The 13,902-nt window shown below is 37.9% G+C and overlaps 1 protein-coding gene across 1 annotated transcript; it reads right to left on the reverse strand.

The window, feature by feature from the left end:
- Nucleotides 1-11,762: 11,762 nt before the first annotated feature.
- On the reverse strand, nt 11,763-12,575 carry LOC108119904 (beta-1,3-galactosyltransferase 5-like). Its single transcript, XM_017233318.3, has one exon. The coding sequence runs from the start codon at nt 12,573-12,575 to the stop codon at nt 11,763-11,765; it is 813 nt and encodes a 270-aa protein (XP_017088807.3).
- Nucleotides 12,576-13,902: the final 1,327 nt, after the last annotated feature.

The following is a 13,902-nucleotide window of genomic DNA, read 5'->3' on the forward strand; positions in this document are numbered from 1 at the left end:
AATTCTTTAAAAATAATTAATTTCAATTGGAAAATCAATATTTTTCTTGAGGCCGTAAATAAATTCGCTTTATCTCTTTTTTATGGAGTTGCAAATTCTATCTTCAGCGTTTGCTATTTTCATTCTTTTACGAGATGATTGAAATGTTTACCTTAAAAATTCGCACCTTTGGATTCCCCGCCATCGACACACACGTACTTTAAATGCCATTAATCAATCAGAATTAATCAATCTGCAGCGGCAATTACACACAAAAGATACGCAATGGAACATAAAGTACCGTTGCACAGCCTACCGCGTGGTGTGAAAAAATTGAAATGCTGCATACAGGGGCCGGAAGATATCGAGGGGTCTTGAACTGCAGGTGTAATTTTCCTGAAGTTTTGATTAATGTTGCATACACGCCCCACCTGTCTCAATTGTTGATATATTTATCGTTTGGGTCTTTATTTATAGTTTTTTTTTTTAAGCTAATAATAATGTTTGGGGCAACTATTGAAATACAATCCACACTATGTAATTATATTGAATCTTTAAAAAGAGGATTTTTAAGTAAAGGAGTATTTCACAAAACACCAACCTTAACTTGCTTTAAAAAGTTTAAAAAGCGCACTACTTGCTGGTCTAATTACTGTTCGATTTTTTGTTTAAATCGAAAACAATTAAATGCGCATTAGAGACCAAACGGAATCGATGCCAAAATTGGGAAACTCGTGCAACTGTCTGACCACCGACAGTCTTAATTAAATCACTTCGATCCGTTGGCCAGCCAGCTTCGATGGCAATTTGTTGGAATTAGAATGGAGAATGCTGACCAGCGAGCAACTGCCACCGCTTGATTAGCATTTTGCAAATTAATTTCTCATTAGCAACAATTTCAAATAATTGGAAGTGCATACGCAATGGGTGCGTAATGGTCATGTTTCCCTATTTCGGTTTTACAATTTCTTGCCCGGAAATCGTTGCTGCAGGAGGCTCTATAATGGAGATGGATAGGCCAACTTTTATCGGTTGGTTGTTGGGTTGTAGGGCCTGCTAAATCAATGCAATTAATGTCACTTCCTCTGCATTTAATGTCTATGTTTTCAGTAATCGTCGTTGGCGCCATTAGGCCTCGGTATATCTGAGTTCTTGCCAGTTCTCCCAGCTTGTTAACCGGTTTGGGATAAGCAGTGAGAGAAAATAATGGTAATTTTAAATAGAAATAATATATAATAAAACACTAGTATCAAAGGACTTCTTACAAAAAAGGGTTTTAATGGAATAGTACTGGGTATTATATAGCCAAGAAAGCAATACCCATTTATGGCCGTGTATTTTGATGGGACAACAGGTCTTTGTATCTCCGCGTCTGTTCATGTTAATGATGGTCAGGACTGCGTGTGGAGGCTTTTGTTTTCGGTTGGCTTTGGGGAATGTCTTGAATTGATAGGAGCTAAAATGCGTTGGTCATTTCGAGCATCTGTCGATGACTCAAAGATGAGATGGTTGGTGGGGCTTTGGCCTGGGCATGTGATGATGGGCTAATATGACAGTAATTCCAGGAATGAGTAATTTATTGGCTCAGTACAGAGGGATTATATGACTTCTACTATTACCAATTGAATTGGCATAAATTAATGAACTTAGGAATAAAGGATCTTTGTTTTGAAATCAACTTAATTGGGTCATTTTCTCATTTATTTATAAACGAAATACCTTCCGACATATTTGCTCATGTACCTGCTTTACCCCCGTTAGCTTTATGTTAATTTTTTTAGCCATGTTCAATGCTTGGATCCAAACCCACTTTGGTTTCCATTTATGTTCGTGTTTATATTGATTCTCATGCAAGATCTGGTCACGCCATCTCATTGCTATACTTACATGTGATGTCTTTTTTTTTGCCTTTTTACACAACATTTAAGTGCTTTGTTTGGTCAGTGTGTGGCTTATATCAGTATCTAATGAATTTATATAGCCTAGTCGTGGATTGCATTTTGTGGAGCAACCTTTAAGCAATTAGTTGATGTTGTTTATCCATTTCCTACGACTGCATCCTTTGCTCCTTTGTCGAGCAATTGATTTACGTTTGGTCATGCAAATTCCAAAGGATTGGGGACAAAGGAGGCGAAACAGCAGACAAACCATTAGCAAAAGGACTTCAAATACAAACACAAAAATTGGCACACATTTTGCCCAGAACTTGGAGGACAATTTTCGAGGACTGTGTCGGCTGTCGTTATCTTCGGCTCTTTCGGTCTATTTTTGTACCTTTTGCAGCTGATTTCAATATTGGGTGGTCCAAAGAGCTCAATAATTGTGGTCAAAATAATAGGAGCTTTCAGATTTTATTTCTTGTATAAATTCTGACCATTCAGAATTTAAAGAGGAAGTTGTCTTTACCTTTAAAGTTTCTCTAAATGATCTCCCATAAAGTTCAAGCATTTAAGAGTACTTTGGTAACACTATTATGTCCTTGAATGTGACCAAACTTCTGTTGTCACTGGCGAAAGCACACACACGGCCAAAAAGGAGCAGAGGTAACTGAAGTAGGATATTGAAGAGAATACAGAACAGGATATGGTGATGCCTAGGAAGAAGTGTAGAAACCCACACATGTAGACACACATATGCAGCATCAAAAGAGCTTTTAATTAATCAAGGGGCAATCCACTTTGGCGTTTGAAAACTTGGACCAATATGCCAATACCAATTGGGAGTAAGTCAACTTACCTGGCCAGTACTGACTATGTTGCTATCTCTTTCTCGTCCTCCAAGTTCTTTCCCTTTCTGTTCTTAAGTGCCTCCCGCTCTTACTATTGGCTCTAAGCCCCTTACCTTCCTTTCTTGTTTACGTCGATTCGTTGTCCTTGTTTAGTTCTGCCCTAGAAAGGTGAACCTTTGCATTTTTCCTTTCTGCATTTTATCGATTGCTTATATTTTCCCTTCCATTCAAATCCCTCTTACTTTTCCCCCAAACTTTGCAGAGTTTTTGGCATGCCTGATTAGTTTGTTTCGTGTTCACTTTGTAGCGATTTGTAAATGTCACTTAGCCAACTCAGAAAGTGACAGATTAATTTGACAGCTGAAAACACGGTTTTCGGGTTGTATGTAAGTATGTACATATGTCTTCGTGTGTTTGCATAATTTAAATAAAATTAGAAACCATTCAAGTCAGAGGCAACTTTACTAACTAACCTGAAATAAATGCTACAAATAGTAGAACTTAAATAAAATAAAATGCACCGCTTTAAGCACAATGGGGGTTTTCCCTATATGGCCCCCAGTGATGGCTATATCTTTCCCAATTCTCATCCGATTCTCAAGCGGAGTACCTTAAACGATTTCTGGATCGATTCTCCACCATTCTGCATCAAAATCCTGAGACAAAATATTTTTTAGATTTTTTGTCCATTTTTCGTGATGGGGACCCCTTGAAAATGGGTTTTCCCCTATAGGGCCCACTGCGATGGCTATATCTTCCCCAATTCTCATCCGATTCTCAGGAGGAGTGTTTTAAACGATTTCTATATCGATTCTCCATTAATCTGCATCAAAATACTGAAACAAAATATTTTTCCAATTTTTTGTCCTTTTTTCCTCATGGGACCCCTTGAAAATGGGTTTTCCCCATAGGGCCCACTGCGATGGCTGTATCTTCGCCAATTCTCATCCGATTCTCAAGCGGATTACCTTTAATGATTTCTGGATCGATTCTCCACCATTCTGCATCAAAATCCTGAGACAAAATATTTTTTAGATTTTTTGTCCATTTTTCGTGATGGGATCCCTTGAAAATGGGGTTTTCCCCTTAGGGCCCACAGTGATGGTCATATTTTTCTCAATTCTCATCCGATTCTCAAGCGGAGTACCTTAAATGATTTCTGGATCGATTCTCCACCATTCTGCATTAAAATCCTGAGACAAAACATTTTTTAGATTTTTTGTCCATTTTTTGTGATGGGATCCCTTGAAAATGGGGTTTTCCCCTATGGGGCCCACAGTGATTATCATATCTTTCACAATTCTCATCCGATTCTCAAGCGGAGTACCTTAAATGATTTCTGGATCGATTCTTCACCATTCTGCATCAAAATCCTTAAAAAAAATAATTTTTTAGATTTTTTGTCCATTTTTCGTGATGGGATCCCTTGAAAATGGTGTTTTCCCCTTAGGGCCCACAGTGATGGTCATATCTTTCCCAATTCTCATCCGATTCTCAAGCGGAGCACCTTAAATGATTTCTGGATCGATTCTCCACCATTCTGCATCAAAACCCTGAGACAAAATATTTTTTAAATTTTTTGTCCATTTTTCGTGATGGGATCTCTTGAAAATGGGGTTTTCCCCTATGGGGCCCACAGCGATGATCATATCTTTCACAATTCTCATCCGATTCTCAAGCGGAGTACCTTAAATGATTTCTGGATCGATTTTCCACCATTCTGCATCAAAATCTTGAGACAAAATATTTTTTAGATTTTTTGTCCATTTTTCGTGATGGGATCCCTTGAAAATGGGATTTTCCCCTTAGGGCCCACAGTGATGGTCTTATCTTTCCCAATTCTCATCCGATTCTCAAGCGGAGTACCTTAAATGATTTCTGGATCGATTCTCCACCATTCTGCATCAAAATCCTGAGACAAAATATTTTTTAGATTTTTTGTCCATTTTTGGGATCCCTTGAAAATGGGGTTTTCCCCAATATGGCCTACTCTGATGATCATATCTTTCCCAATTCTCATCCGATTCTTATGCGAAGTACCTTAAATGATTTCTGGATCGATTCTCCACCATTCTGCATCAAAATCCTGAGACAAAATATTTTTTAGATTTTTTGTCCATTTTTCGTGATGGGATCCCTTGAAAATGGGGTTTTCCCCAATATGGCCTACTCTGATGATCATATCTTTCACAATTCTCATCCGATTCTCAAGCGGAGTACCTTAAATGATTTCTGGATCGATTTTCCACCATTCTGCATCAAAATCCTGAGACAAAATATTTTTTAGATTTTTTGTCCATTTTTCGTGATGGGATCCCTTGAAAATGGGGTTTTCCCCTATAGGGCCCACAGTGATGATCATATCTTTCACAATTCTCATCCGATTCTCAAGCGGAGTACCTTAAATGATTTCTGGATCGATTTTCCACCATTCTGCATCAAAATCTTGAGACAAAATATTTTTTAGATTTTTTTTCCATTTTTCGTGATGGGATCCCCTGAAAATGATGTTTTCCCAATATGGCCCACAGTGATGGCCATGTCTTTTCCAATTATCACCCGATCCTCAAGCGGAGTACCTTAAATGATTTCTGGATCGATTCTCCACCATTCTGCATCAAAATCCTGAGGCAAAATATTTTTTAGATTTTTTGTCCATTTTTCGTGATGGGATCCCTTAAAAATGGGGTTTTCCCCTATGTGGCCCACAGTGATGGTCATATCTTTCCTAATTTTCATCCGATTCTCAAGCGGAGTACCTTAAATGATTTCTGGATCGATTCTCCACCATTCTGCATCAAAATCCTGAGACAAAATATTTTTTAGATTTTTTGTCCATTTTTCGTGATGGGATCCCCTGAAAATGATGTTTTCCCAATATGGCCCACAGTGATGGCCATGTCTTTTCCAATTATCACCCGATTCTCAAGCGGAGTACCTTAAATGATTTCTGGATCGATTTTCCACCATTCTGCATCAAAATCTTGAGACAAAATATTTTTTAGATTTTTTGTCCATTTTTCGTGATGGGATCCCTTGAAAATGGGATTTTCCCCTTAGGGCCCACAGTGATGGTCTTATCTTTCCCAATTCCCATCCGATTCTCAAGCGGAGTACCTTAAATGATTTCTGGATCGATTCTCCACCATTCTGCATCAAAATCCTGAGACAAAATATTTTTTAGATTTTTTGTCCATTTTTGGGATCCCTTGAAAATGGGGTTTTCCCCAATATGGCCTACTCTGATGATCATATCTTTCCCAATTCTCATCCGATTCTTATGCGAAGTACCTTAAATGATTTCTGGATCGATTCTCCACCATTCTGCATCAAAATCCTGAGACAAAATATTTTTTATATTTTTTGTCCATTTTTCGTGATGGGATCCCTTGAAAATGGGGTTTTCCCCAATATGGCCTACTCTGATGATCATATCTTTCACAATTCTCATCCGATTCTCAAGCGGAGCACCTTAAATGATTTCTGGATCGATTTTCCACCATTCTGCATCAAAATCCTGAGACAAAATATTTTTTAGATTTTTTGTCCATTTTTCGTGATGGGATCCCTTGAAAATGGGGTTTTCCCCTATGGGGCCCACAGTGATGATCATATCTTTCACAATTCTCATCCGATTCTCAAGCGGAGTACCTTAAATGATTTCTGGATCGATTTTCCACCATTCTGCATCAAAATCCTGAGACAAAATATTTTTTAGATTTTTTGTCCATTTTTCGTGATGGGATCCCCTGAAAATGATGTTTTCCCAATATGGCCCACAGTGATGGCCATGTCTTTTCCAATTATCACCCGATCCTCAAGCGGAGTACCTTAAATGATTTCTGGATCGATTCTCCACCATTCTGCATCAAAATCCTGAGGCAAAATATTTTTTAGATTTTTTGTCCATTTTTCGTGATGGGATCCCTTAAAAATGGGGTTTTCCCCTATGTGGCCCACAGTGATGGTCATATCTTTCCTAATTCTCATCCGATTCTCAAGCGGAGTACCTTAAATGATTTCTGGATCGATTCTCCACCATTCTGCATCAAAATCCTGAGACAAAATATTTTTTAGATTTTTTGTCCATTTTTCGTGATGGGATCCCCTGAAAATGATGTTTTCCCAATATGGCCCACAGTGATGGCCATGTCTTTTCCAATTATCACCCGATTCTCAAGCGGAGTACCTTAAATGATTTCTGGATCGATTTTCCACCATTCTGCATCAAAATCTTGAGACAAAATATTTTTTAGATTTTTTGTCCATTTTTCGTGATGGGATCCCCTGAAAATGATGTTTTCCCAATATGGCCCACAGTGATGGCCATGTCTTTTCCAATTATCACCCGATCCTCAAGCGATGTACCTTAAACGATTTCTAGATCTCTAGTTTCTAGTTCGAGTAGAAACTGACAGACAGACTTATATCAACTCAGGAGGTGATCCTATTCAAGAATATATATACTTTCAAGGGGCGGAGATATCTTCTTTACTGTCACCTCTGCAAGGGTGTAAAAAGTCTCCGTATCCTTATCAACTAATTTCCAGCGGATATTAAACCCCAAGACAAAGAAAACTTTTAAATGCCTGCTTAAACATAATTTCCATGAGTGTTTCAAAACAAACGCCAAGAACATAAACCTTAACAAAATTCAAACCACTCAACGGAAAGTTGCTTAAAAAGTTGTAACGAAATAAACCCAAAATAAACGCAAAATAAACCCAAAAAAAGGATCGGGTAAGCTGGTTTTAATTTTTATTTACGCGTCATAAAATGAAAGTCGCCCAAGAGCAGGAGCTAAGCGTTTTAAGAGCGTTTTAAAAGGCAACCGTGAAGATGGAAAAGGAGGTAAATGAGTGGGGGGAAATGTGGTTTAAGGACATGTGGCATGTGTAAATATGTGTACTTAATTAGGCCAAAAACCAGCGGATAAAACAAAAAAGTGACTTAAATTTGGCTCAAAAGCGCGTGAAAAGTGCGACGCTCATTTTGTAAAATAAACAAATTCATTTAATTACATTTAAGCGACATGTGAGTGCCTTTTATATCCTTTTATATCCTTGGCATGTGCATGACAAATGAGATACCGGAGTGAGATACACGAATAAGTGTGACAGGGCAGCATAATGAAATTTCGCGCTTAAAAGCAATTGTACCTTTTGCCTTTTAAATTCATTTTGGGGAAACCGATATTTTTTTAATTTCATCAATTCGATTAACAATGAAAAAAGGCAGAGGGGACACGTGCACAACAAAGGCAAGAAATCAAACGAGAGAAAAACGCAATCATGGTGAAAATATTTGCATATGCCGTGGCCCCTTTTTCCGGCCGGAAACGGAAGTAAACAATGGCCAGAGACTCGTCACAAAAAGGATGCCCCTCTTTGCCTCGAAAAATGGCCAAAAGGGGCGGCCAATAAAATTTCAGCGAACAATAACGAAAAAAGCGGGAAAATAAAGAAAAAAAAAACGAGTAAACGGCAAAGAAATAAGTCAAGCCCGAAAGGAAGAAGTGCTCCCCATTGATGATGAAAAATCGAAAATGGACGCTCGTTTTTTGTTGATTGTCCAGCGGCCAGCCATTGTTGTTGGTTCGGAGATCGAAAATCGACCAAAAAATTATAAAAAATGGACTGTAAATGGTGAAAACCAAACTCAAACTGCATCGGTCCAAAAAGGACATATTTTGAGACAGTGTGGGGCATTGAAAATTATATGTTGGCCAAATAACGTCATTGTTCCGTGACATATATTCCAAAGAAATACCAAAAGTAAAGGTAAACCTTTACCTTTGCAAACCAATTATTGATAAAGTAAACCATTTTTATTGATGTAGACTTTGTTCGAAATACCCCATGGATTTCTTTTCACTGATAATAGTCTTAGTAATTTATTTTCGCTCTATTAAAATCTTAGTTTAATTTGTAGAAACATACTAAGAGATTATTACAAACAGATTATTTGTCAGCAATTGTAACTCTTAATTGAAAAAGAGTTTCACAAAAAGTACAATAGTGTTAAAAAATAATAATTAAAAACTGGTTTTGTCTGGCACGTGTTCTTATCTTATCTTTATGACTAATAATACAATTCCTATATTAAAAAAATCTTTAAATGGACTATTAACACAAATATAATAGAACTAATCTAATAATAAGCTAATCCTTTGCTGTTTGTGTAAAGGCCCAAAGGGATTTCATCTGCTCAGGATCAATATTGTGAAAGGAAACCAAAAAGTTAATAGAGTTGGCGGGTATTTCCCCTTTTATAAGAGCATTGTTGCTAATCACAAAGGGACTGCTGTTAGTAATCGTGATATTTGCTCGTTTTGACATTGTTCCAGTAATGTAAACATCATCTATTCTAAAGTAGGGCGCCTTTTGAACCTCTTCATAAAGTCTTCTCGCCGTATCGGGGGAATAGATGACGAGGAAACCCGCACAACATTCTGGATAGTATTCGTCGGGGTATTCTTCAAGGCTCACATACCACTTGGAATTAGGATTGCGGATTACAGGATTTCGTCTATTTAATCCACAAAACAATAAATTCTCACTCTTTTGGAGGAAGGTATCGAGCTCATTTTTAGCGGGTTTCGGATCTACGAGGTTCTCGATAAGTTTGTCTGTGTTTATAAATACGTCATTGTCAAGTTTTATCAAAAGTTTGGCATTTGCACAATATTTGTTGAACCATTTTAAAACCATTGCGTGTTTGTAGGTGACATTATTGTACGTATCTATAAAGCTCCCTTGCAGAAGGTCACCAAAGAATGATTGTTCTGTATTCAAGGCCGACTGGATGATAATATTATCCACTTTTCCAAACGCAAAAATTACACGAAGTGGTGATTTTTCAATGGAATTAACACCTCCCCACGTTTCACGTATCACTGCACGTTTTTCAAAATTTTTCGGAGCAGAGTGAATTAAAATTAGTCCTTTGGTTTCCATTTGGCAAGGTGGTTGCTCAATCAAATAGGAAAAATTCGCGAAATCTATGAGAGGATCTTCAGGACTTTCGGTTTTACAGTCTCGGTGGATGGCTTCTGTAGTTTCTGGGTTTCTGGTTTGTTGGTTGCTTATCAGGTAAATAATTAGGCAAAGATTTATTGAAACAACGACAGCTATTACAACTCGACCTCGAATCATATTTTTAAGGTCTCCTTTTAATTTGTTCCGCTCTGGAAAAGTTCCCGAATTCGACTGAGATTTGCTATAGCTTTGCGCGTTAAAAATGTTTCACCTAATTGGGTAAACTGATAAGAACGAAATTTAACGGGCCAAAATATCTTGAAAATGATAAAAAGTAATTCTCACAAATGTCATAAATTTCGGTATCGCCAGATACATTCAATGTACATACACTGCCGTGCACTTGAATAGGGACTAGAATTTGTTTATATTTCGTTTTATTTTTCTCTTAATCTATTATAGCTATAGGTATGTGATTTGCTGATTTCTAACCCAGGCTAACCCGTCATAATTTTTTTCGGTTTTTTTTGAACCATTCCTAGAAAGCTGCACTTGAATAGGAAAAGACGTGACTTCTTCATTCTGAGAAAAATTCCATGCGATAAAGTTTATTATTTGTTAACTTACACACCTTTTAAAGATAAATTAAACAGAATAGGCCACGGCAAAGCTCAAACTGCAGTTGAAAACACGAAAAAAAAATTATAACGATAAATGGTTGGGACCTCTCTCTTATTTCTATAGTTAGCCTAAGTTCTCTTCTTCAGAAATCAGCAAGGCATATGCCAATAGCTATAGTAGACTAAGAGAAAATAAAAAGAAACCTAACAAAATTCATGTCCCTATTCAAGTGCACGGCAGTGTATATCTGCCAGCTATGTTTCATATTTTTTGGCATTTGATAAGAAAACAAAGTAAAGATTAAAGGCTAAGTGTCAGTTGTCCAGAAGCTGTTGCAGACAATTAACTGAATTGATGTAATAATAATTTGCATATATTTGCCAACACTTTAGCGTGCAAATTTTTACACTTGGCCTGCAGCTGTTTTGGCCCAGAGAATGGCAGCCAGACAGCGACACAGATACATAGATACAGAATCAGATATGGGAATATTTATAAATACTGGGTATGCTTATCCCCTGCTACCGTTTAAGAGATAGATACTCCGAGATAAGCCTCGGCTACAGTTTCGTTTTGCAATTCAAATTACCAGCCTCAATAGCCAGATATATCGCGATACACAACTGCCAACAAGATATGGAGAATGCGATATGGTGACTTTTGCTGTTGAGCTTAATGTCATGGTTTGATAGTTGCCTAGAAAACATATATGACATAAGTATTTATGTGAACAGTAAAATCCATTGAACATTACTGGCAAGCTATCTGAAAGATTGCACCACTCCTAGCTAATACTGATAAAATGAGATTAAACGTTATCAAGGAAACTGATAGCATAAGAATAGGAACTCGTGTTTTTACAATAAATATATTTTATTACAAATTTTACACAAATTTCTTATATATAAAGTATAATACTGATATTGAACTATAGGAACGGCTTGAGATAAAAGTTACTTGGATAACCTGCCTTTTCAAGTTCACAAGTCCAGGAAATATGAACTTGAGTGTCCGTTTAGATAATGCATCACATCACACGCCATATACCAGATTGGCTTTTCATTCAGCTTCGTCCGGGTTCATTGTTGGCCGAAACAGCTGCTGCAACGCATCCATCAAAAGCCAGCAACAGCTTCCGTTCCGAATGGCCAAAAAACAAAGGCCAGCAACAAAGGACGAGGGTTTTCGGCCCCGAGAACATCAGTCAAAAATATGTGCGGTAGTTTCAGGCTCGATTTCCAGCTACTGGCCATTCAGCCGGCGGCATTCTGGAGCCTCCAGAAACTGATGAGGTAAACAATGTCAAGAGCCAGTTGGCCCTCGTGCCCTCGGGGGCCCCCGTCTGTGATTTATGTTGAAGTGGGCCAATACGAGGCGAGTCGTGTACTTGACTTGCCATGAATTGGAGATTGCAATTGGGGGGGAGGGAGTCAGAGATGGCCGCAAGCTTCTTCGGCTCAAACAAGGGCCCAGAGTGATCTCATCAGAGCGGGGTTAATATTGTGATGGGAAACCAGAAACTGCATATCACTCACGGGCACTACTCCTTCCAGAAGAGCATTCATTTGGCTTGGATAAATCACAAAGGGACTGAGGTCCGTAATCGTGATATTCGTACGACTGGACATAATGCCGGTTATGTAAACGTCATCCAAGCGAAAATAGGGCGATTTCTGGACCTCCTCGTAAAGTCTTTTCACAGTATCGGGGCTGTAGACTATCGTAAAGCCCGGACAAAAGTTTGGGTAGTATTTTTTGGGGAACTCCTCATAGGTTACACGCCACTTGGAGCGATAGCTTCGAGCCACTGGATCGTGTGGCTTTAAACTGCAAAACAACAAGCTTTCTCTTTGTTGCAGGAATGCATCCAAGGTCCTGTTTTTGGTGGTTGGCTCTACGAGGTTCTCTATAAGTTCTCCGGTGTTTAGAAATATATCATCATCCACTTTTATCAAAAGTTTGGCACCTTGACAGTGAGTATGAAACCATTTCAGGCCCATTACATGCTTGTAGGTAACATTGAAGTAGCCATCCACAAAGTTCCCTTGCAGCATGTCACCAAACAAGGTTTGTTCTTTCTCCAGTGAACCCTGGACCATATCATTTTCAACCTTTCCGACGGCAAAAATGACACGAAGTGGCGAATGATCAATGGCATCCACACCACCCCACGTCTCACGTATCACAGCACGTTTTTCGAAATTAGTCGGAGCCGAGTGAATAAAAATTAATCCTTTGGTTTCCAATTCGCAAGGTGGCTGCTCAATCATATAGGAAAAATTCTGAAAATCTATGAGGTGTTCTTCGTTGCTAATTGGTTTATACTGCCGCATAATGGATTCCACAGAAATAGGTTGATGAGTGTTTATCAGGTAAATCATGAGACACAGTTTGAGCCAAATAATAAAGGCGATTACAATCCGTACTCCGGCCATAATTTGTTGGCTCTTTTTGGGTGTGTTCCGCACTAGATCGCTTCCCGAATTCGACTGGCATTACGCGGTTTCAGATCGCACCTCAACATACTTATTTCAAATCATTTGGTACACTGATAAGCAGTGTTGAATGGGCCAACAATCTCTTATTGGCTTACCGGGAACGGCTGATAAAGGGTTATTGAGTGAAAGGAAATTGGAATTGCACGATAAGCGCTGGAAAAATACGTCATATCTATAAGTAGATTTATTTAGGTTTATTGAGGGTGGAGACAGAAATTAAACATGGGTGATTGAACCCACACTTTCAATAAAATTTTCCTCTTTTTATCACAAATTTTTATAGATTGAATATTTGATTTAAATTGAAGTCTCTGTATCATATTTAAATATGCAGGATTGATTTCCTTCATCGTACTGACAACTTTCGATTCGGCTATTAGAAAGTTGCCTTTCGCCTGCAAATTAAATGCCAGTTACGTCAATTTTTTTTGCTGCAACTAAAGTTTTCATTTTATTTTACTTTAGTTGCTTTTTTAGTTGAGAGTCGCCTTTTGTTTCGGTTTTTTACCAGCCAGCCTGTTGGCCATAATTTGCATGGCCATGCAAATTGTTAAGGCTTTTCATTTGATCGATGGCAATTGCAACATTGTTGCAGATGCCACACAATGCGTGGACTTTTATGGCATATTATGGCAATTAATGCACTTACTTTTTTGCACTATTATTTATTGATAGATTTATTAAAGTGACAGGAATTTGTGGGAATTATGTGGGTCGTCAATGGGGAATGTAAGTAATTGAGTGTGGAGGCGAACAAAAAAATGTAAAATTATTCTCAATGGGGAGTACTTGAAACTGATTGATGGCAGGGCAAGATAACTTAATTTTAATTTGTTTTTAACTTTTTTAATTTTATCTTTAAGGGCTTTTAAAAAATGTTCATTGTTTTTCATATAAAAGCCCCTTAAATATTATTGGCACTTCCGCATTATTTTTAAAGTGGAGTGAATTGGAAAAAAATGTAAAACCTTATGTGGGCGATTTCTAGTGAAGATTTTTTGTCAACTCCTGCTCTAAATATTTAAATTAACTCAATTTGTCAGATCGTGAGCAGCTCATTGACCTTGACCATTGACAAAGAGTCGCAGCTACAAAAATG

The sequence above is a fragment of the Drosophila bipectinata genome, chromosome 2L (genome assembly GCF_030179905.1).
Source record: "Drosophila bipectinata strain 14024-0381.07 chromosome 2L, DbipHiC1v2, whole genome shotgun sequence".
In the NCBI taxonomy this organism is placed as follows: domain Eukaryota; kingdom Metazoa; phylum Arthropoda; class Insecta; order Diptera; family Drosophilidae; genus Drosophila; species Drosophila bipectinata.